The sequence below is a fragment of the Salmo salar genome, chromosome ssa26, assembly GCF_905237065.1.
Source record: "Salmo salar chromosome ssa26, Ssal_v3.1, whole genome shotgun sequence".
NCBI classification, from domain to species: Eukaryota; Metazoa; Chordata; class Actinopteri; order Salmoniformes; family Salmonidae; genus Salmo; species Salmo salar.
This window is the reverse complement of record NC_059467.1, coordinates 11751004-11776903: the sequence shown is the minus strand read 5'-3', so window position 1 is coordinate 11776903 and position 25900 is coordinate 11751004. Positions and strand designations below refer to the sequence as shown.

The following is a 25900-nucleotide window of genomic DNA, read 5'->3' as shown; positions in this document are numbered from 1 at the left end:
ACATCCACCAAAAATGTTTATGGGCATAAACATAGAATTACATAGACGATTAGAGCTTACTTCATCTTCCCAAAAAATAAGTGGTAAGCCTACCTGTTTGACAGACACAATTATCCTATCCATAGATGTCGGTATAGCCAGATACTCCAATACTGTCGCATGCACTGATTAAATACCTCTGTGTCTGGGAAGGGCTTGGTGTGTTTGACTAAAACCAGGGCTCGCATTGAGTGAAGGTATCACATACCCTTTGTTAAAGAAAAGGGCAAAAGGGGCATCTATTGTTTGCTTTATATTTTGAAATAAATACATAAAACGTATCCAGATAATACCAATGCTTAAACTCGGTGATGCCTTACGTTAGAAACAAGCTCTAAAATGCCCGCGAAAGACGTGACTCCGATGCATATGGGGATATATTGATTCCCCACTATGACAATCTGAAGCTTAACTTCAGCCTATAATATTCCGAGGTGATAAAACTTGACTTTGCGATTCTGTCCCTATTCATTGAGCTTTTCTCTTTCTGAAAAGAGAAGATGTTTGTTGAAACCCAGGCAGCTTTTAGGGAACCACTTCTATTGTTGGGTTATACAACGGACGAGTAGCCAGCAGTTGAAGCGTACAGTTTTCTGCGTCAGTAGAACCTCTGTCTGGGTGGAAAGGTAACTTTTGAAAGTGCCATGCTTAGATTCATTAGGATGTCTAAGACGTAATTATTTCTGTCTCGCATTGGGCGGCAGAACGTCCATGACCGGCACTGGAGAGAGATCATAGAAAGTTAATCTCATTCTAGTTATGTGAGAGATACTGGCGCGCTTCTCACACAGCCACGGCCATGCGTTGGTCTCAAACATAGGTTACAATGTTGCACAAACCATAAACCCGGACCGGCCCAACCCAAATCAACTCTTAGAATATTAGGCCCGGGCTGAAAATCAACTTTTTCACATTACGTGGTTTTCATGCTATGAGAGAAAAATGTTTCATGCTATGAGAGGTACAGGATCCGAACAAATAGGTTCCGGAACAAAACAGTCCAAAACGGAGAGGTGCAGGATCCTGTTCCGGCAGTATCCGGTTCAAATGAACCACTGAGTAAGAGTGTATTTCAGTGTATTGTATGGTAAACCAAACCATTATTATCATATTTCTCTGCATGCTCTATTGGATATTGATCTTCAGATTTCTTTGTTTCAATATCTGTGTTTTTGCACGTACATTGATGTCTTCATTAATCTTACGCAACACAAAGGTAAATAACATACATTTTTCTAAACTAATCTAATATGTTAGTAGTTGGACTTATTGCAACCGTTACTGAGATCGTTATTCTATTTTAGATGATTTGAGTAGTCTAGGTTACCCAATCATCACTATCCTAGCAGTCATTCTGAATGCAGGCTGCAGGTGATTAAAAGTTCAAATTGTTCGATAAGACGGTTCTAGGAAGAACCCTTCAAAGATAAAATGATTCTCGATAGAACCCTTCATAGAGGAACCGAAGAACCCTATAATATGGTTCTACTTAGCACCTTTTTTTCTAAGAGTGTACTGTATCTTTAGGCCTTTCAGTGTTTGTGTTTTTTGTTGCACAGTCTAATCTCTTTAGGCCTCCACATCATGTTTGTATGTAGGCTACGAGCAATCTCCTCAGAGAGTTGTTAGTGTGTTTCTGTATGTTTCTCTGTTTTTCACCTCAGTGAGTTATTAGTGTGAGCTTTTGAGCCCATCTCCCCCTGAAGGCCTTCCCACACTGTATGTCGGATTCAGTCTTTACCATTATTACTGTGCAATGTTGCCCAATTAAAATCTTGATATCAACCTGGCCAGATAGTACGATTTGCTTCAGTTCTGTCGTCACATTCTGCGATTGGCTTGTGAGACCATGTCTTCCCAAATCCAGGAGAATCATATTACTTTGGGCTCCGGCTAATGGTACTGGCTAATGATACTGGATCTCGAGCTCTTCCCAAATCAAGCAGAATCATATTACTCTGGGTTCCGGCTAATGGTACTCCAGCCCAGCTTATCCGGCCAGATTCGCTTTTTCAGGAGTAGGGCCATTTGATGTGTTTTTTCAGCAGGTGATGAAATACCAACATGTGATATGTTTTACCTCCAAATCATTGAATTTACTAGGTCATTAAAAGCTTACATTTTTTTGACAGTCTCTGCAGTCCTATATCTATAAGAGATGGCCCCTAATTTAGAGAATCTCTGATTGTCACGCCGTGATCTGTTTCACCTGTCCTTGTGCTTGTCTCCACCCCCCCCCCTCCAGGTGTCGCCCATCTTCCCCATTATCCCCTGTGTATTTATACCTGTGTTTTCTGTCTGTCCGTTGCCAGTTCGTCTTCTTTGTTCAAGCCTACCAGCGGGTTTGTCTCAGCTCCTGTTTTTCCCTAGTCTCTATTTTTCCCTCGTCCTCCTGGTTTTTGACCTTTGCCTGTCCTGACCCTGTACCCGCCTGACCACTGCCCGTCTCTGAGCCTGTCGCTGAGCCTGCCTGCCGTCCTGTACCTTTGCTCCACCTCTGGATTACCGACTTCTGACTGAGCCTGCCTGCCGTCCTGCACCTTGGCCTCTGCTCTGGATTATCGACTTTGCCTGCCTTGACCTGTCGTTTGCCTGCCCCGGGGTTACAATAGACATTGTTACTTCACACAGTCTGCACTTGGGTTTTAACTTTATTCCTGATACCGAATCTATAAATGCTTTTGCTTTTACTACAGGCTATGGCAGTGTTGTTTGTAGTTTGCAGTCCACCCAATTGAAAAGTGCACATTCACTTCCATAGCATTTTGTTCTAGGCAACCAGCATGTACGATAAACATGCATACTAACACAGGATACCCTTACAAAATGTCACTGCTGTTAAAAATGCAGTAAAACTGCAGTACAATAAAATAATGGTTGTTTAATTAATGATATCTGGATTGCTTGTGTCTTGGCTTCTAATGGTAATCTTTTGTCTGTGTTAGGTAATTGCACTGTTTATTGCGCTGCACATTTTCTTCTGTTCCACTGAATGCTGATGTGATCTATTATGACTAAATCAATTTGTTTTCAGAATTTAACAAATAACACGCAGCCCTCTGTCTTTTATTAGAATATCCGACTACAATCCACTAGGATTTACAAAACCTATTTTTATTGTATTTCCATCGACAATTAGTCCCAAATTATTGCACCTGAATTAGACCCAGAAAATAGGACTATTTTATTTTTCCTTTACATTTTAAGCAATTAACACAATGCGTGTCGTAATTGTATTTTCATTTCGGTAGCTAAATAAGGAGGTAGGTATATCAGTTCCAGCTAAAGCAATGGGATATTAGATGGCGGCGAGGGGGTACCTATACAGTAGGTGGTGGTGGGGGGGGAGGGGGGCATGGGGGAGTTTTGTTAGTATCCCCAATGTTCAATCTAAACATTAACACACGCTGCTTGAGGTATGGTCTTGGAAGCATAAAGACCTTACCTAAATACTTTCCAAAAAAACGAAAGGTTAAATGAATACACAACTTGATAAGGTTATGGTTAGCGTAGCCATATCGCCATGTTACAGCGTCTGTTTACGGAAAACAGACGGCGAACAAGAGCTAAATAGCTATCTTGTCTAGCATGCTCCAAGACACGGGGTCGACGGGCAAGGAAAAAAGGAAGAAAGTGGAACATATTCTGAATAAATATGGAGTGGGGGGATTGCACAAGCCTTCTGGAAGATCTGGTGCGGGAGAAGATGGCTGATAAAGGAAAAAAGTGGAATATGTTTTGAGGGAATATGGAATGGAGGAACGCACAGAACTTTTGGAAGAGCTAGATAAGGAAAGTGAACGTGAAGAGAGTGAGGGTGAATTCCTTGTGGCGGAAGGTGCATTGATGGCCGCCGAGAAGGAGCTGAGTGTAGAGGGAAGCGGTGTGGGGAGGAAGGTTGGCGCCAAGTGCAAAAAGAGGAATACGTGCTCTAATAGTTCAGAGATGGAATCTGACGAGAGTATGGACGTAGTACCTGCGGTGAGGACCGCACAATTTGGGCTGATGATTCTGGCTAAGTGGGAGTGAGATTTGTGGAGAGAATGGATCCTTGCATTTTGGCTGATCCATATGTGGTGTCAGGTTGGGTGGAGAAGAGGTTGGGGACTGTGCGAGTTGGTGAGAGTAACTCAGAGTGGAATAGTGATGATTTGTTGTGTTTCATCAGTCCAGAGGGTGCGGGCACTCCAGATCACGCGATTAGGGAAAAGAAATGTGACTTGCTTTGCTCTCTGGAGCAGGGTGCCGTTGAAAGGAGTGATAATGGGGGGTGGCATTAAGTGTTAAGGAGGATCAGTTGAAATGGAAGATTCCCGGTGTCGGTGAAGCCCACCATTTGGCACGACGCAGACCCGGTAGAGAGTGTGAAGAAACAGAGACGAAATTGTCTGCACTGCTGATGCAGTGTCTTTGTCCGACAAGGTCAAGTTAGGAAGCGTAAGTTATCCTGCGAAAGCTTTTGTTCCACAAATACTACAGTGTGAAACTTTATGGGCATGTTGCAGCAGTGTGTAGAAGGGAGATTCCTAGATGTGAGAAGTGTGTAGGAGGGCATAAGACAAAGGAATGTGTAGTATCGGAGGAGAAAGTTGTGTGTGCTAGTTGTGGGGGTGCCCATGGGTGAAAGGCAGGTTGAGGTTTCCCCAGTTAGAGTACTACAGAAAGATGGTTACATGGTGAGGGGCACTGAGAGGATTCCTGTGAGTAGGCAGAGACCAATAGAGAGTTATGGGAAGAATATGTGCTTCAGTAAGGTGGGCTTTTTAGCATTCATAGCCATGGTTGTCAATTGTACTGCAGAAATGTTTGGGAAGTCACAGAAAAGAGAGGTTGTGGTGGGGATTGTGAGGATGTACTGCAGAACAGTTGCAGAGGGTGTTGAATGGTAGTGTTCTGTCCTCTCAGACCGTTGGTCTGGCATAGGATTTGATTGGGTTAAATAGTGGAATGGGGTAGTGTTTTTTTTAATAGAGGGCTAATATTTGGCAGGGCAATTTTCCTTTTCCTTTACAAAATTTTGTATTACCGCATCAATAATTGAATGTACAGTAGGTAGGTCATGAATGGCCTCACACACCAATGTTGCCAACAATTTCAACATGTAGCTCCTGCTCAATGCTCTCTGGTCAAATGTACATTTTGTCGGAAGGGGGTTTTATACACATTTGGGAAAAGGGGGTGTTCCATGACGCAGATGTAATGTCTGTGCTCACGGGGGCGTGGCCACTGACTGATCAGAAGTTACTATGAAAAACAAGTCTCATTTAGAAGACTAAAATCACATTGTTATCTTTCCAAAAGTAATCTTATACTTAATCATTTATTTTATATAACGTTCAGATGCAAACCCCATAATTAAGAAGTGTATACAAACAATAATGTAGTTATACTGTCTTTTGTGATATCACAAAATTAAACAAATTTGACGTGGTCGTTCTTTGATTTCCCATCCCTACCACCTTCTCTAAAATAGGAATATTGATCCATTCTCCGGTTTTGGGATGTAGGAGTCTTGGTGGGAACAGTGTCTTTGTTCTCCATAGGTCTCTCCCTCAATACTCCATGGCAGTGAAGAGAGAGTTTCTGCAAGGAATTTACGACCTGTCGTAAAGTCATAAAACTGTGGAGAGAGAGAGAGAAACCTGTCCAACCAAAAACATAAAGACCCAGAAAACCTGAGTCTATGCCTTCACTATGGTGAATCACTAAAACAATACAGAAATACACTACAGAAAAAGAAGGAACGGCACATCAGAAATCAGCTCAATGTAATTGAAGAATCCATAGACTCTAACCACTTCTGGGAAAATTGGAAAATACTAAACAAACAACAACACAAAGAATGATCTATCCAAAATGGAGATGTAAACCACTTCTCCAATCTTTTTGGCTCTATAACAAAGAACAAACAGCAAAAACATATATATGATCAAATACAAATCTTAGAATCAACTATTAAAGCCTACCAGAACCCACTGGATTCTCCAATTACATTGAATGAACTATAGGTCAAAATAAAAACCCTCCAACCCAAAAAGGCCTGTGGTGTTGATGGTATCTTCAATGAAATGAACAAATATACAGACAACAAATTCCAATTGGCTATATTAAAACTCTGACATCATCCTTAGCTCTGGCATCTTCCCCAATATTTGGAACTAAGGACTCCCCAATCGACAAAAGTGGAGACAAATTTGACCCCAATAACTACCGTGGGATATGCGTCAACAGCAACCTTGGGGAAATCCTCTGCATTATCATTAACAGCAGACTCATACATTTCCTCAGTGAAAACAATGTACTGAGCAAATGTCAAATTGGCTTCTTACCAAATTATCGTATAACAGACCAAGTATTCACCAAGCGCACCCTAAATGACAAACAAACAAACCAAAACAAAGGCAAAGACTTCTCATGCTTTGTTGATTTCAAAAAAGCCTTCGACTCAATTTGGCATGAGGGTCTGCTATACAAATTGATGGAAAGTGGTGTTGGGGGAAAAACATACGACACTATAAAATCCATGTACACAAACAACAAGTGTGCGGTTAAAATTGGCAAAAAATACACATTTCTTCCCACAGGGCCGTAGGGTAAGACAGGGATGCAGCTTAAGCCCCACCCTCTTCAACATATATATCAACGAACTGGCGAGGGCACTAGAACAGTCTGCAGCACCCGGCCTCCCCCTACTAGAATCTGAAGTCAAATGTCTGCTGTTTGCTGATGATCTGCTGCTTTTGTCACCAACCAAGGAGGGCCCACAGCAGCACCTAGATCTTCTGCACAGATTCTGCCAGACCTGGGCCCTGACAGTAAATCTCAGTAAGACCAAAATAATGGTGTTCCAAAAAAGGTCAAGTCGCCAGGACCACAAACACAAATTCAATCTAGACACCATTGCCCAAGAACACACAAAAAACTATACATACCTTGGCCTAAACATCAGCGCCACAGGTAACTTCCACAAAGCTGTGAATGATCTTAGAGACAAAGCAAGAAGGGCCTTCTATGCCATCAAAAGGAACATCAAATTTGACATACCAATTAGGATCTGGCTAAAAATACTTGAATCAGTTATAGAACCCATTTCCCATTATGGTTGTGAGGTCTGGGGTCCACTCACCAACCAATAATTCACAAAATGGGACAAACAACAAAGTTAGACTCTGCATGCAGAATTCTGCAAAAATATCTTCTGTGTACAACGTAAAACACCAAATAATGCATGCAGAGCAGAATTAGGCCAATACCCGCTAATTATCAAAATCCAGGCAAAAGCTGTTAAATTCTACAACCGCCTAAAAGGAAGCGATTCCCTAACCTTCCATAACAAAGCCATCACCTACAGAGAGATGAACCTGAAGAGTCCCCTAAAGCTGGTCCTGGGGCTCTGTTCACAAACACAAACAGACCCAACAGAGCCCCAGGACAGCAACACAATTAGACCCAACCAAATCATGAGGAAACAAAAAGATAATTACTTGACACATTGGAAAGAATTAACAAAAAGACTGAGCAAACTAGAATGCTATTTGGTCCTAAACAGAGATGACACAGTGGCAGAACACCTTTACCACTGTGACTGACCCAAACTTAAAAGGAAAGCTTTGACTATGCACAGACTCAGTGAGCATAGCCTTGCTATTGAGAAAGGCCGCCTTAGGCAGACCTGGCTCTCAAGAGAAGACAGGCTATGTGCACACTGCCCAGAAAATGAGGTGGAAACTGAGCTGCACTTCCTAACCTCCTGCCAAAAGTATGACCATATTAGAGACACAGATTTCCCTCAGATTACACAGATCCACAAAGAATTCGAAAACAAACTCAATTTTGATAAACTCCCATATCTATTGGTTGAAATACCACAGTGTGCCATCACAGCAGCAAGATTTGTGACCTGTTGTCACAAGAAAAGGGCAACCAGTGAAGAACAAACACCATTGTAAATACAACCCATTTTTATGTTTATTTATTTTCCCTTTTGTACTTTAACCTCTCTTGGGTAGGGGGCAGTATTTTCACGTCCGGATGAAAAGCGTGCCCAAAGTAAACTGCCTGTTACTCAGGCCCAGAAGCTAGGATATGCATAAATTGGTAGATTTGGATAGAAAACACTCTAACATTTCTAAAACTCTTAAAATGTCTGTGAGTATAACAGAACTGATATGGCAGGCGAAACCCCGAGGACAAACCATCCCAAAAAATAAATAATTCATCCTTCCACTGTTTCCAGTGGCTTTCATGTTTATTATGAGGCGAAGTCCTCCCAGATTGCCATTCCTAGGGCTTCCACTAGATGTCAACAGTCTTTAGAAAGAGTTTCAGGCTGGTTTTTGGAAAAATGAGCTAGAAGTTTTAGTTTTTCTAAGTGGCTCCCATTTTGGCTGTAGTGTTTCCATGCGTGTGGGTGAAAGCTCTTAATTTGTTATTTATCTCCATTTATGAACATACCATTCTCTGTCTTAAATTGTATCATTTATTTGCGTATTAGGGTACCTGAGGTTTGATTATAAACGTTGTTTGACTTGTTTGGATAAGTTTATTAGTAACGTTTGGGATTCATTTTGTTTGCATTTTGAAGGAGGGAAACCAGTGGATTATTGAATGAAGTGCGCCAGCAGCAAAACTGAGTTTTTATGGATTTAAAGAAGGACTTTATCCAACAAAATGACCATTTGTGATGTAACTGGGACCTTTTGGAGTGTCAACAGAAGAAGATCTTCAAAGGTAAGGCATTTATTATATCGCTATTTCTGACTTTCGTGTCGCACCTGCCTGGTTGAAAAATGTTTTTCATGTTTTTGTATGAGGGGTGCTGTCCTCAGATAATCGCATGGTGTGCTTTCGCCGTAAAGCCTTTTTGAAATCTGACACAGCGGCTGGATTAACAAGAAGTTAAGCTTTATTTTGATGTATAATACTTGTATTTTCTGTCATTTGGAATTCGCGCTCTGCAATTTCACCGGATGTTGGCCAGGTAGGACGCTACCATCCCACCTGCCCGTGAGAAGTTAACCATTTGTACATTCGTTACAACACTGCATGTAGACATAATATGACATTTGTAATGTCTTTATTCTTTTGGAACTTCTATGACTGTAATGTTACTGTTCATTTTTAATGCTTATTTCACTTTTGTATATTATCTACTTCACTTGCTTTGGCATTGTTAACATATGTTTCCCATGCCAATAAATCCCCTTGAATTGAATTGAATTGACAGGGAGAAGGGGCTATGATTCTCCCCCCAAGGGCACGTCATGACACCAATACAGTATGTGGCGGTGTATGCACCTAAAAGTTCGATGCGATCCGCCAACCAAATCCTAAAGAAGAAGAAGAAGTAGGTGGCGGCAGTATACAAATAGGCGTAGTCTAGCATAAAACATTAAAGAAGAAGAAGCAGAAATTCCACATACAACTTGGATTGCAATCTGTTCTTCACACGCAGCAATAGATCTCTGCGTTCAGGCAGCCTGCTAGAGCGCATCCATCAATATTTCATGTGGCAGTTGGGACAGAGCGCCCGGTAAACTACACAACAACACAGCTGAAAAACATTTTTTTATATTTTTTTACTGCTAAGTGGTAAGCCCTGTTCTCCTGCATTCTTGTTTAACTTTTGTACGCAAAGCGACGGTTGGTTGCGGAGAAGAACGACAAGGAAAGATTTGCTAGCTAGCTAGCTACTGTAGCTATACATTTCGCCTATCCCTGCTCCCCTCAACACTCATTCTGATGTTACACCTCTCAAACCCCTTTTTCAATTATTGATTCTCTTTTTTTGCAGGAATCTTCTAGCTTGGATGGAAGGATGGAGGGGGAGGGAACAAAAATAAGGAGCACAGTAGCTATCCAGCCTGCTAACTAAGAAATGTAAATGTTTTGTGGTCCATCTCTCTTCATCTGCCTGCCATATTGCTGAGGGGCAACATAGTCAATGTACTTGCTAGACTAAGTCTAACTTATTGAAGACCTTGGGTAATGGTTGAATGAACAATGTTTTTAACCTCTTGAGGATACCCTAGGATAGGGGGCGCCACAGCGCATTTTGAAAAGAAATCGTTCCCATTTTCAACGGCCTACTAATCAAACTCAGAAGCTAGGGCATGCATATACTTATTATATATGGATAGAAAACACCCTAAAGTTTCTAAAACTGTTTGAATGGTGTCTGTGAGTATAACAGAACTCAAATGGCAGTCAAAACCCCGAGACCGATTGAAACAGGAAGTGGAATTCTGAATTGTGGACTCGACTTCTCATCTTTCCCTATTAATCACACCGTTAACAATGGTTCAGTGAGCACTTCCTATTGCTTCCACTAGATGTCGCCAGTCTTTTCACAGTGGTTTGAGCCTTATACAGTCGAAACTCAGTGAATGACACGCATACAGAAATGATTTGTTGAGATTGGTGTGGGAGAACTTGACTGGCCAGCACAGAGCCCTGACCTCAACCCCATCTAACATATTTGGGATAAATTGGAATGCCGACTGTGAGCCAGACTTAATCACCCAACATCAGTGCCCAACCTCACTAATGCTCGTGGCTGAATAGAAGCAAGTCCTCGCCGAAATGTTCCAACATCTAGTGGAAAGTCTACGCAGAAGAGTGAATGCTGTTATAGCAGCAAAGGGGGGACCAAGTCTATATTAATGCCCATTGATTTTGTAATGAGATGTTTGACTAGCAAGTGTCCATATACTTTTGTTCAGGTAGTGTATGAAGAGGTAGAAGAGAGAAAATTGACAGCCAGAAACAGTAAAATAATAACAGGCAGATTTAGACTGGTATGTTGACAAGCTAAAGTGCCAGTGTATGGAGGAATCGTCCAAGGACACAGGTGCTTCAAATGCCCTCTCACAGAGATGGCTTACTCACGCTGACTGACTGCATGTAGACTTATTGATAAAAGAATGAGAGTAAACCAAGTCACACACACACACAGAGATTCACAGAAAAACAAACTTCCTTTGGGGGAAAAGCCTACACTCCGTCCCACGACTGTTTCAATACCGTATTTCTTGAGCTCTGAAAACACAGGCTGCTGTTTTGAAGGCAACACAAATAGAAGGAAATCCCCTGTGCCTTGTGGGGCCCTCCCTTCCTCCCTGCCTGCCAAGCCATGCCTCCGTGATGTGATGTGTGTGCCTCGACTTCTATAAGATCGTTCACGCTGTGTCTTTTATGCTGAATGACGCGGAGCGACCATTAGTGACTGCTATTGACATGGAGAGGTCACGCGCTAATGTAAACCCAGCGCAGACGCACCATTACTTATGGCCTTCCAGGCCAGCGAGGAGCGACTGCACCGACGTGGGGCTCTGGCTCTCTCAGACAAACGATCAGACGGCACGGCCATTGTTCTGCACTGGCCAATTGCTTCCCATCTCCTTGGCTGGGGAGATATGCTGCTCATTAGGCCTGGATAGAAATGGAAAGGAGTTGCAAAAACAGCCGCATTTGTCTACTGACAGCCTCGATATTAAAACGCTGGAATGGCTGGCTGGCAACTCTCTTCCTGGAGAATAGAGTCGAGTCGAGGAGAGTGGAGGTGTGTAGAGGAGGTGAGAGGGGGAGAGAGGAGCGTGGCATCTCTGAAAGGTCACTAGCAGCCTCCTATCCCTTCGTTTGTCTCTTTGATTAAGTCTGGCAATTAGGCAACTGTGCTGCTTGGCGCTGAGATTCAGCCGGCAGATTGTAAATAAACTAATCAGAGAGCAGGCAGATCCAGCGCTGAGGAGAGAGAGAGAGAGAGAAAAACACTCAGACACCCCGCCAAAGTTTGACTGGAGACAGATTGACGAGGCGATCGATGATTGGAGGGTGTATCAGAAAAGGAGTGAGCAGGATGAAAGACTGATGTGTCTGGTGAGGCAACTCAGCAAGGAGGAAGATGAGAGAGAAGAGAGTGAAGAGAGAGAAGAGAGAGAAGAGAGTGAAGGTTGAGGATGAGCAGAAACGAAGAAGGCAGAGAGGAATTGGGAGCCATCAGAGGAAAATATGAAATAACAAGAGAGCTGCAGACAACTAGCAGGGAGAGATAGACGGTAGAAGTGGACTGAGAGAAGTGAAGTACTACAGTAATAGAGGAGAGGAGGAACTAAGGCAGAAAGAAGGGTGGATAAGAAGACTCAGATTAACAGAAAAGTGTAGGAGGACAGAGAGAGCGAAAGAGAGAGAAGGATACAGCATGGCAAACATTGAGCTGCTGGGGAATTTGGCAGTGTGACACATGGGAGATGGGAGGGTGCCTCACTTGGACGGCCTTCTGATAGTTTACATTTCTGTTTCGACAAAAACCATGCCACCTTCTGATAATTCATCCACCAGAGGATTACTGTCATTCTGGCTGCGCTCTGCCCACTGCTGTACCACTCACACACACAAACACACACACACTTATGTGTATTTTTGTCAAGCAAAACTTATTGTACTACGCTTACTACTACACAGTACTACGCTAACAGGCTGACTACACCGCTCGCGTCGAGTGTGCGAGCGTTGCAAAATAAATTTTGAAATCTGTGTTATTCAATTATTGCACCCACACTGCTCGCGCATGCCAACGTGTGTTTGTGTTGCCAAGGGCTAAAATAGAAGTCAGTTCTATTTCTGACGCAGATTGCGCTGCAAGTCCTGCCTCTCCCATCTCCTCATTGATTTATAGAAGCAGGTACCCAAGTGCCATCTTCTCATTGGTTATACCCACGTGGGTGACTGAAATACGAACGAAGTCAGTGGCGGTAATGCACCTAATTTATGAAAGTAGCGATTCGCAATATAAAGTCAAGAGAAGAAAAAGCCTGGAAGGAGAGATGACTAGAAACGATTCGGTTGACCGTTTTATGTGTGGATTAATTGGCGGAGTAGAGGACCTTGTGCATTTCAGTTAAAATAACAACTCAATGTTTATATCCCAGGACAAATTAGCTAGCAACAGCTAGCTAGCTAAGAAGGACAAATTAGCTAGCAAGTGCAAGCTAGCTAGCTAAATTTCCATAAATGTTTCATGCTTTTCGACCTGTCCCCAAATTAATATAATTGGTTCAGAGTTTGTTTTGATATTTTAACCTGCTGTTGTGATCGCGTTTGGTGTGGGGGGACAAAATACATTTATGCACGATGGCGCACACACACAGCCAGTTTGGGTTCCGTGTAAGAGTAATTTACAGTATATACAATATTCTGCCCATATGAACACATTTATTTTAGGCCATAACTGAAACAATTTCTGTAGGATATATATACAATGTTCTGCCCTATATGAACGAATGTATATACAATATTTAAAGACATATTTAATGAAAACAATCAAACACTACGCTTGCAGCCTTAGCATTATACACATCTACCCGTATTTATAGCCATACATGAAACACAATGACATACACAACGTTGTTTCACATTCTTTAATAACAGACTGAGAAAGATTTTTTAATAACAATCAGGCAATGGGCTACAGCTCACTTCACAGATTCCCCGGGAAACTCAACGTATTGTAGCCTCACACTGACTGAAAGAGCTTTCACCATAAAATATAACACCTGCTTTGCACACACACGCACACACACACACCACACACACCCACTCACGTGCTCACAGACATTCCATCAAATGCCACAACTGGCAAAGAAATGCAGTGACACATTCCTAATTTGTGAAGGCATGCTAGATTCAGGGACAGAGAGTAGGAGAGGAGGTGGGTGTGGGGGGTGGCACTCAGCATCTCATCTGTTCTTTTATTCCAACATTTATCTTCTTCATCCAAATCCAGAACTTAGTCACGGAGAGACAGGCTGGGTCAATGATGGTCATGGCCACAGCAGACGGCCAGAGCGGAGCGGAGCTTTGACTAAACGCTGTGTGATCTCTCAGTCAGAACCGTCGATCGTTCTCCCCGCCACTCACAGTTACACACACTGTGGTGACAAGTGACAGTGACAGCCATGTCCGCTCCTATTGCGGTGGCCGCACGCCTGGCGGGGGGAGCGTAGTCACGGCAACAAGATGACGGACAGGGCCTCATCGTGTGTGTGTGTGTGTGTGATCTTCTGTCTAAGGTGAGCTTTTGCATATATAGTATGCACATGCCATGATTATGCACATGGGAGGACATATATTTAGTGACATGTCCCTCTCTCAATCTTCAGCACCTGTTTACGATTCGTCAACTATGCACTGTTCAGTATATTCACACGCTCACTTCGCCATTCAATCCACTCCATAGCTTTGGAAAGGGGGATTTATTATTTTATTTTTTTATTTCACCTTTGTTTAACCAGGTAGACTAGTTGAGAACAAGTTCTCATTTGCAACTGCGACCTGGCCAAGAATAAAGCAAAGCAGTTCGACACATACAACAACACAGAGTTACACATCGAATAAACAAACATACAATCAATAATACAGTAGGTAAATCTATACACAGCATGTGCAAATGAGGTAGGATAAGAGAGGTAAGGCAATAAATAGGCCATGGTGGCAAAGTAATTACAATATAGCAAATAAACACTGGAATGGTAGGAGGTGCAGAGGATGAATGTGCAAGTTCAGATACTGGGGTGCAAAGGAGCAAGATAAATAAATAAATACGGTATGGGGATGAGGTAGATTGGATGGGCTATTTACAGATGAGCTATGTATAGGTGCAGTGATCTGTGAGCTGCTCTGACAGCTGGTGCTTAAAGCTAGTGAGGGAGGTAAGAGTCTAGTCAGTTGTACAACTGAAAGCATCCAACTGAAACGTGTCTTCCGCATTTAACCCAACCCCTCTGAATCAATATAATGCCCAAGAAAAGAAAAACATTCACCTCACATTTACCCCCCCAAAGCTTCCAATAAGTCCTTAAGCATTCTCTCCTTTCCTCCCTCGTCCCCTTTCGTCACTGTAAATCCTAGTATATTACAATCTTCCATTATTTAAGTGTGTGTTGTTTTACACATCACTGCCATTCTAATCCTTCCAAGCTGACTCAATCTACTGTAAGCAGATTGCTGGGCAATGGGATTTTAGAAATACACAACAGTGAGGCTATAAATATCAACTTTGGGTATATATACTCAACTGAAAACCTATTTTCATCATGCAAATATGTGTTTTTGTGAATATCTGCTTACAGATCACAATATGCAATTTAAGAGAAATGCATTATATAAATCTATAATCATTCTATTAGTCTTTAAATCTGCTGAGCTTGATGTGCATGGTATGTGTGTGTGCATACATACATGTGTGTGAGCGTGCGTGTGTGTGTGTGTGTGTGTGTGTGTGTGTGTGTGTGTGTGTGTGTGTGTGTGTGTGTGTGTGTGTGTGTGTGTGTGTGTGTGTGTGTGTGTGTGTGTGTGTGTGTGTGTGTGTGTGTGTGTGTGTGTGTGTGTGTGTGTGTGTGTGTGTGTGTGTGTGTGTGTGTGTGTGCGTGCGTGCATGTGTATGCAAGTGTGAAATGACTGTCTGAGGGATGAGATGAAACGGAGAGAGCGGAGGAGAGAGAAAAGAGGGTGTGAAGTACAGACAGCGAGAAAGAGAGAGAGAGAGAGTTTGTAGAAGTTCACAGGTATAAATTCTATTTATGCATCATACCAGGGCAAAGTATGTGTGAGTCGAGCGAGGCTATTTACAGCAGGTGAGAATGTGTGCATCGGAGCATATGCTTGTGTCGTGTGCATATCTTACGTGGGTTTGGATGTACGCATCTTCACGTATGTTTATGCGTGTTGGCACAGTGTGTGTACTTGTTTCAGAGAGAGGGGTGGGAGGGGGGAGAGAGAAACTTAGTTAACTTGTTTTGTACACGTAAGCAAGCAGACAATCTTCTGGTTCCCTGACAGAGTCAGGAAGCCTCCCATATGCTGTTTAATTTCTAGGCTCTTCCCCAATCAGATTAACAGTAACACCAGGGAGGAGAGGAATTAAGTCCCCGAAAACCTATCAACTTCTGCTCAAACCCAAAACCCAGCTCCCTCTGTGTGGATCAGACAGTCAAACACTATGGTGGATAGATAGATAGAGGATAATGGATGGGGAATGATCAGATCCACTGTGTATATAACACGTTTGGGGTTCTTATCAAACGCAATGCGCGTCTGATGCAGCTGTCAGTTCTTTGTCAGTTTGATTGAGAGTTATGCCAGCTTCAAGCGTGCTTCAGCAAGACAAATATGCACCCCATCGTATTGATTCCTTTGACATTCATAGCATGTTCTGTATGAGAGAAAGGGATCACACAGCCACTCAGGTCGAAATGACAGACAGAGGGCTAATACAATGTGTTAGACAGCCGAGGGAGACCTTCGAGAGTGAGAGAGAGTGTAATGTTTACTGTTCATTTTTATTGTTTATTTCACTTTTATTTATTATCTATTTCACTTGCTTTGGCAATGTAAACATATGTTTTCCATGCCAATAAAGCCCTTAAATTGAATTGAATTGAGCGAGAGAGAGAGAGAGAGAGAGAGAGAGAGAGTAAGAGGAGGAGGAAGAGTTGAAGGGAGAACGAGAGAAGGTGAGAGAGAGATAGTGGAAGGAAAGAGATGGAGAAGCATGAAAAAAACATGCTCTGAATGAGAGAGAGAGAGATACACAGAGAGATGATGACCCTGACGGGATATAGATAGTAAAAAGTGCCACAAGGCAGAGAACGTTAAGACGGGAAGTCTGACGCCACACGCCTGTTTGATCCGCACACGCGCTCCCCCTCTCCGTCCCCCACGCACACATTAATTGATCCCACTGCAGCAATATCATGGAGACCAGACATATCAAACAGGAGCCCATAGCCTCAACCAATACACAGCTAAAGAGGACTACCATTTCCATACTACAGAGCTTCACACAGCAATTAGGAGGAGAGACTTCTCTCAGTGCGTGGAGTTCAGAGAAGACGTGAAGGAAGCAGGGAGGGGGGGTGAAGGGAGAAACAGAGGGCCCAGGTCTGCGGGGCTGTGTGTTTTTGGGACCGCTTAAGTGGCTGAGACAGCCAGGGTAAGGCTGAGGCCAGTGTTAGTGGATAACAGAGACAGACAGACAGACAGTCATAGATAGGGATAACCATATACGATTCAAGTGGTGCTCTGCTCCCCCCAACGCCAGATAATGGAAAGAGCCCAGGGTGATTCCCCACAGCTAATAGAGAGTAGAGACCAACTCACCTGAGAAGGCTATTTCACCCCAGGCCAGCCAGTGGAAAATATGGAGCCTCTCACCCCAGCCGGCACTAACAAGAGGATAACAGAGGAGAAAGTCTGACTGCCCATAGGAAAGCGAATGACTCCCTAACTCCAGGATAGCTATTGGGGAGCCAGGTCCAACAACCCCAGGAATGAGAAACAAACAGACACAGACTATTACAGCAGACTGAATAGAGAGAATCAACTGACCAGTAAAGGTAGGAGAGAAGGGAACGGTCACAGGACTGTGCGCAGCACATTAATTAGCATGATATACAAGCTGCAGTAGAGCTCTGTTCGCAAACCACAGCCTAGCTCACTCACTGGCCACCAGGCAGAAACGTGTGCATCGCTGAGTGTGCATGTCTGTATGACGGTTAATAATGTGCAATACAATATGCTGTTTGAAGATATATAGCAGTGTCTGTTTGATCCTGATAAATAAAGTAATAACAGGCAATATGTTTTCATCTTCCATCTTGTCACGTCCTGGCCAGTATAAGGTTAATTGTTTTTGTAGTTTGGTCAGGACGTGGCAGAGGGTATTTGTTTTATGTGGTTCGGGGTGGTGTGTTTGTGTAAAGGGGTGTTTGATTTAGTATTTCCGGGTTTTTGGTTGATGGTCTATGTGTTTGTAGTCTATGGTTAGTCTGGTGTGTGTGTTTCTATGTTTGGTTAATTGGGGTTGGGACTCTCAGTTGAAGGCAGGTGTTGTCTATCTGCCTTTGATTGAGAGTCCCATATATTAGGGTGTGTTTGTGGGTGATTGTTCTGTGCTTAGCCGTGTGCCTAGTCAGACTGTTATTGTCGTTCGTTTGTTTTTCGTGTTTGTTATTTTGTATGTTCATTTTGAGAGTAATTAAAAATCAAGATGAGCATTCACGTACCTGCTGCGTTTTGGTCTTCCATTTCTACCAACGACAAGCGTGACAGAATCACCCACCACCAAAGGACCAAGCAGCAGAGGAAGGAGCAGACGGAGTTCGAGTTGGACTGGCGGGAGAAGTGGACTTGGGAGGAAGTTCTGGACGGGGCCGGACCTTGGCACCAGGCTGGGGATTATCGACGCCTGCAGTGGGAAATTGAGGCAGCCAAGGCAGAGAGGCGGTGGTACGAGGCCATGGACGCGCTGAAGGAGAAGCACGAGAGGCACCCCCAAGAAATGTTTTGGGGGGGGGCACACGGGTAGTTTGGCTAGGCGTAGGAAGAGCCGGAAGCCAGCTACCCGTGGTTATATGGAGGAGCGTATGGGGTGGAGAGCGTTATGTTTCGCTGAGGAGCGCACTATCTCACCCATACGCACGCACAGTCCGGTGCGAGTTATTCCAGCCCCTCGCAGGTGCCGTGCTAGAGCGGGCATCCAGCCTGGTAGGAGGATGCCTGCGCAGCGCATCTGGTCGCCGGTACGCCTCCGAGGACCAGGCTACCCAACTCCCGCTCTACGCACGGCTACCATCAGGCCCCTGCACAGCCCAGTCTGCCCTGTACGAGCACCCCGCTCGTACAGGGCTACTAGTTCCATCCAGCCAAGGCGGGTTGTGCAGGAGGTAAGATCTAGACCGACTGTGCGCCTCCATAGCCCTGGGGTTCCAGCTCCTGTCTCTCGTGCGGACCCGGAAGTGCGTCAACCCAGTCCGACTCGTCCTGTTCCCGCTCCCCGCACTAGCCTGGAGGTGCGTGTTCATAAGCTGGTATATCCGGTACCAGCACCACGCACCAGGATTATAGTGCGTCAGCCCGCCAGTCAACAGTCGTCATCAGAGCTGCCCGCCAGTCAACAGTCGTCGTCAGAGCTGCCCGCCAGTCAACAGTCGTCGTCAGAGCTGCCCGCCAGTCAACAGTCGTCGTCAGAGCTGCCCGCCAGTCAACAGTCGTCGTCAGAGCTGCCCGCCAGTCAACAGTCGTCGTCAGAGCTGCCCGCCAGTCAACAGTCGTCGTCAGAGCTGCCCGCCAGTCAACAGTCGTCGTCAGAGCTGCCCGCCAGTCCACAGTCGTCGTCAGAGCTGCCCGCCAGTCCACAGTCGTCGTCAGAGCTGCCCGCCAGTCCACAGTCGTCGTCAGAGCTGCCCGCCAGTCCACAGTCGTCGTCAGAGCTGCCCGCCAGTCCACAGTCGTCGTCAGAGCTGCCCGCCAGTCCACAGTCGTCGTCAGAGCTGCCCGCCAGTCCACAGTCGTCGTCAGAGCTGCCCGCCAGTCCACAGTCGTCGTCAGAGAGGCCAGACTGCGCCGAACTGCCGGACTGGCCCGACTGCCCCTCGGCGATGCCGGACTGGCCCGACAGCCTGGAACGGCCGGAACCAGAGCCACCTCCAGAAATAGGTGGGTTGGGGAGGGGGGGTGTAGCACAGTGCCGTCGTTGACGGCAGCCAACCTCCCTTCCCTCCCTTTAGAAAAGGGGAATTTTTTTTGGGTGTTGCTTGGGGTTATTTTTTGTTAAGGTGCTTCTGGGGTAGCACCTTTAAGGGGGGGTACTGTCACGTCCTGGCCAGTATAAGGTTAATTGTTTTTGTAGTTTGGTCAGGACGTGGCAGAGGGTATTTGTTTTATGTGGTTCGGGGTGGTGTGTTTGTGTAAAGGGGTGTTTGATTTTAGTATTTCCGGGTTTTTGGTTGATGGTCTATGTGTTTGTAGTCTATGGTTAGTCTGGTGTGTGTGTTTCTATGTTTGGTTAATTGGGGTTGGGACTCTCAGTTGAAGGCAGGTGTTGTCTATCTGCCTTTGATTGAGAGTCCCATATATTAGGGTGTGTTTGTGGGTGATTGTTCTGTGCTTAGCCGTGTGCCTAGTCAGACTGTTATTGTCGTTCGTTCGTTTTTCGTGTTTGTTATTTTGTATGTTCATTTTGAGAGTAATTAAAAATCAAGATGAGCATTCACGTACCTGCTGCGTTTTGGTCTTCCATTTCTACCAACGACAAGCGTGGCACATCTGTCTGACTCTGACCACATGGTCCTACTCTCCTGTAGGATCAACCTGGTCTCAGAACATTTCATATTTTTCTGTATGTAAATCCAAGACAATTCATTTAGTATGATATATTACGTTTGGTATAGTTACATAAGACAAATGGTTACTAAATTGAACGCGGAAACTAATGGAAGGCGGCTGGTCAGGGTGGATTGATGGGCGTATAATGTGAACTTCTAGCAACCCAAACTTTATCTAATTATCAACTTTGACTACTTATTACTTGTTAGCTACCTTGGAACTACTTAGCATGTTAGCTAACCCTTCACCTAACCTTAAACCTTTTAGCTATCCCTTCACCTAACCTTAACCCTTTTAGCTATCCCTTCACCTATCCCTTCACCTAACCTTAAACCTTTTAGATAATCCTTCCCCTAACCTTAACCTTTTAACCTAACTCATAACCCTTTAACTCTAATCCCTAACCCTTTTAACTCTAATCCCTAGCATAGCTAACATTAGTAAGCTAGCTGACCTTAGCCACCTAGCTGGAATTTTGTAACATAGGTTTTTCAAATTTGTAACATATTCTACGTTTTTCAAATTTGGAACATACTGTTTGCTTTGCAAATTCGTAACATATAATTTGAATTATAATTCTTAAACAAATCATACATAATGGGTGATGGCCATCCACAAATTAATACAAACCATACAAAACATAACATATCAAACTTAATTTAGTATCACGGATTTAGTTGCAGAATAATACGAAATGCTCTGAGACCAGGTTGCAACAATACCCCACCAGTGGGAAATATCACAGTGTGCTTGCATGATCTTTGCAATATCAAATGATCAACAAGGATAAACACAAATATGACTGCTGTGTGTGTGTGTGGCGCGCGCGTGTGTGTTAGTCTACATGTACTCTATAGGGAGCTGGTCTAGTTCACTGTTACAAGTGAGGTCAACCGACACACTGCTCATACTTGATTAAAGCCAGCTGTTTTTCCTCATTAATGTGAATCCCCTGGCTTTCCGAGAAACCTGCTCACAGTACACACACACACACACACACAAGCACACCCTCTTTGCCAGACACGCAACATCTACAGAAGGTTATGGACATCAGGCCACAGGACAAGCACACAGACAGACAGTAATGAAAACACCAAAGGCCGAGCTAATTAAATCACCAACCATGGCAACAACTCATTCGGGAGTGGTTGTAGCGCGCCTCGGCTGCGCAGCGCATGAATGCCGCGGAAAGATGTGAGTGGGCCATGGAGCACACTGTGCGCGATAAACGCACGACTTTAAAGCCTCTCTATTCCCTCGAAGAAAAAGCGCACGAGTTCTCCAACAAACTGTGCTGCCACTCTAAATCCCAGAAATGAGAACGTGAATGAGATGGGATTACATGGATAATGCGAGCAGATGGGGCCAGGTCGAGCAGGATCTCCACTCAAAAAAGATTAGACTCTACCACATTCCCACCTTATGGCATTCCGGTTCCCCTAGCTCAGAGCACAGATTTGTCCAAATTAAACACTGGTGTCTTCTGGAACATTTGAAATTTAGTCAAGTTGGTTATTTGATCAGGAAAAAAATGGTGGTTAATTCCTGAACCACATAACCATTTTAGGATTCATTCAATAATTTCACAACACTCAGCAAGGGAAATGAGAAAACGAGAAATTAGGGTTTTTTATTCACTCCAATGCATGTAAATAGGTCCTCATACTTCACATAGCCTAGAAATGAATGCAGAGCGCGCCAGTTTTACCCACACAGACGCCAAATTCCCTGTGCTCATTGTTGTAGACAGGCAACACCGGTTGAATGATCATCTGCATGAACACAGATATTGTGTAATCCGCCTATCACTTTAGAACAGCTGGGTAAAATATATCACGTTTTATCTGGCACCGTGCATGACAAATGAGCAATTGCTCGTAAAAGGTGGGTTGTACTGCTGCCTTACAAAGGCTACTGGCAAATGTATACATTTCAAAACGTTCATATGCACCGCCAATACTGTAGGCCTATGTTACCCTAATCTACAGGTCCCCACTCAAAACCAAAAAGCTCATTTACTGCATTTCTATACAATTTAAAAACTCTCAAATGCTATTTGGAGAACAGTAAAAACTAAAACCCAAGCAAAGATTACCCCATCCATTATTACATTGGTTGCTGTAGATTCATTCACATCAGTCGATCTACAAACATACAGCCTAGTAGCTATACAATTCGCCGCCACACATGAACTCACATTAACTCAGCACTGTGATTAAAAACTATAAGTAATATGTACAGAGGGCTCTGTTAGCAGAAAATGTATTTTTTATTAACAAAAGGTAAACAAATACATTTGCTATGCATCACTTTTTTGTTTGTTGCAGTTTTACAGCAAATTTCCTGCAATTCTACACATCTTACAGTATGTGTCAGTTGGAGCTGCTGTGGCCAACACTAGGTTGAGCACTCAAAAATCTATGGTCAGAAAGGTTTACATACATTGGGCGCAGGATTACCAATGGGAGCAGTGCACATAAAGGATATTATTGCGTTAGAAATGTCATTTTAGCTGTAGCTTGGCTCTCAAAAAGTACATGAACGGAGCCATTTCTGCAGGTGATAATTAACCTACAGTTATGCAAAGCAAAACGGTACTCAGCATCATCTGGATATGTGTGCAACAAAAGTTCAACATTGGCATTCTGCTACCATTTCTGTCATGCCGTCTACGCGTACAGTTCGCATCTATAAATCCAACGTATGCGCCACACAGAACGCACAGCAACTGCCTCTGCAACGCAATGCTGCAAGGCAAACTCCGCGTTTCATTGGAAATTAATGTACTTCTGGTGTACCAAAACGCCATTCAATGTCGGTGTGATCGAGGTGTTATGCACCACAAAAAAAAAAACGCTTTGAAACTGCCTCTGCAACGCAATCCTAGAAATTAAACGCAGCGTTTCATTGGAAATGAATGTACTTCCGTTGTACCTAAATGCAATAACATTGTCGGTGTGATCGAGTCGTTAGAACCAGTAAGCACCCGCACGCCTCCTGTAAATTGAAAACATCTGCACTAATACCAGAAAACATATGCATACAACAAATCGTAGCATAATGTGAAATAATGTACTGTATTATAAGCTTAACTTGTGCGCGTTACATCTTTCCCAGGGTAACTATTTGCAAGGCGCACGTCTCTCCATGCATAATTTACGCACTCGCGTGGTTTCAACCTATTGGAATCATGAAGGCCAAGCTGGTGGTGTTTAATTAAACATGTAACCACAGAAACGAATACATTTTAAATAATATCATTGCACTTTAAAGCATGACACTTTTACAGAGAGTCTCTATGAGTAGCTTAGGTGCTGAGTTCTCCACATCGATTCAGTAGGCTCATTTAGACCAAACCGTAGCCCGTAATTACTTTACAGAAGAGAGAATAAATACACTTATATATAATATATGTAATGCAACACGTTGAAGAGAGAAACAACATTGAATCAGCAATATAAAATTGTAAAGGCACTCTCACCTCTTTTATCCTGAACTTTCACCGCAATCTCCACGAGAGGATCCGTCTCCCGGTCCAGGCGCCGGGTAATAACTATATCTCCGCTGTCCCGACTCACCGTGACCGGTGAGCTGTCCGCACCGGGATCCATCAACTCAAAGCTGGCAGCCTGAAACCTCACCGGGTACAAGTTCATTACAACAGAACCGATACTGGCATCCTCGGAAACATTTAGTACGATCGGCTCGCTCGACTCTAGCAGGGACCTCGACTTCCGAGGTTGTCTGCTATTCGGTTCGCCATGGGATGACGGTGGAACCGCTGGCCATTGCCGGGGATTAATCTCGATGTCAATACTCTGACTGGTCCGTGAGGGCCAGCCGTGGTCCATCGCATACACGTTAAACTTTATGGGCGCGGTAAGACCCAATATAGAGTCCACAAGCAGTACATCTCCAGTTTTTGGAACCACATAGAAACTGCCATTTTTGGGAAGAGCAAAGTAAATAAGTTCAGCGTTTTTCCCGCTGTCTGTATCCTCCGCGGTCACTTTATACACCACAGACCGCAGAGCAGTGGCGTCGTCTAGACTCATTTTTATATCATCATTAGGGAATGTTGGCTCGTGGTCGTTAGTGTCCAAAACGTCCACTTTCACAGATGCAACTTTTGCGACCACATGGTCAGTGGCGGCGCAGCTTTGGCAGCACAGACCCAGGCTGAGCAGGTACTCGGAGCGCTCCTCTCTGTCCAGGATGATCGAGGTTTTCAGAAGTATGTGTCCGCGTTTGTGGTGGGCAAATACCCGGAAATCTTCACTTCCGTCTCCCAAGAGTTTCAGATGCATGCCGGAGTTGGAGCACCATCTCTGCGCGTCAACTCGCTTCACAGGGATGCTGAGACCGTTTACTTTGGATCCCGGCTCGGAGTTCTCGAATACATGTCCATGAAAGAACGGTATCCTTTCCTCTGTCTTATTCCCAAGTACAGATGTCACGAAATAGCATATTAAAATAGTCAAAATCATGATTGTTGTCAGTTGTACCACACTGAGTGGTGTTATGCTTTCACTCTAGGACCATCAATCATTTCGAAAAACATATATTTTATGTCCTCTAAAACTTCAGATGAATTCTAATATAAAATTATTATTAATTCACAAAAAAGCTGTTGGTTGTCGTGGTTTGATTCATTGCTCTAGCTCCCGCCGCTGAACTTTCGCTGTCTCCTCTTTTCCACTCCAGCAGCAGTCTGCGTACATAGCCCTCAGGATAACGCAGCTCAAGTGCGCGCCTCCGCTTAGTGTTTCTGACAGCACTAGCAGCCTCTGGTACTGGACAGCGCCGCGCTGGAGGGGGCGTGGCCTACAATGACTCCTCAGGGAAGCCCGCGTCACGTGATGCATGTCTATCAATTTTTTATTCCAACACATAAAGTAAGTCTTCTTTCTGATTTCCACTCCGTGTCCAATAGCAATGGCATGATAGGCTACTGTGTATTTTTAACTATCATTTTCACTCTGTAACCTAGATTTGTCATAGATAACTGAGGAATACATAATGACAAATATTAAAACTCAATCAATCGTTCTAGTAAAGAAAGATGATTTAAACATGTTTCGAGTAACATAGCTTTTATATTTTATTCAGTTTACAGGACATTCAATATTTTATCCTTGCCATAAAAATGATATAAAACACGCTCACGTACACCAGCAGTACAGATACTAGGCCTAGATTCATTTGTAAGAATAGATTTGTCCACCCAAGTACACCCTAGCCACTCAGGTAAGCTCAGTCAAACAGGAAGGAAAAAAATATTGCTAGAATCTCTTTAAAAAAATAAATATCTGTCATGCTTCAGCAGTGATAAATTTAGCAAAACATATCAGGAAGATATAAAGGACAAAATAACCTAACCAGAGGTAAACCATGTGTATAGTAGCTTTAAACAGTCTATGAATTCACCCTCCTTGAGACCAGAAGTTACATTTGGCCCTGAACCTAGACAAACTTCAAGTACTGGGAAGAGTGTTGTATTAATCAAATCCAGTAAAAATGTATACATGCTCAGTGTACAGTAACACAAATTGAAATGAGCATATTCTTATTACAAACTTGAAACTTCCTTCTTTATACACATAGAATGGGTTCTGAGGGGACACCTTTCAGGCGGTTTGGGTAGCGCAAGTATATATTCTGGTCTAGTGATGCCCTCTGGTTTCCGATTTATGGCCTC

General features: G+C 43.8%; 1 protein-coding gene across 1 annotated transcript in view; it reads right to left on the bottom strand.

The window, feature by feature from the left end:
- Positions 1–24948, bottom strand: part of LOC106587167 (neural-cadherin) — a 212772-nt gene extending 187824 nt beyond the window's left edge. Inside the window, exon 1 of the mRNA XM_045708388.1 lies at positions 23684–24948. Within this exon, the coding sequence (XP_045564344.1) occupies positions 23684–24689 (1006 nt within the window). The 5' untranslated portion in view covers positions 24690–24948. The remainder of the gene's footprint in view (positions 1–23683) is intronic.
- Between the last annotated feature and the right edge of the window lie 952 nt (positions 24949–25900).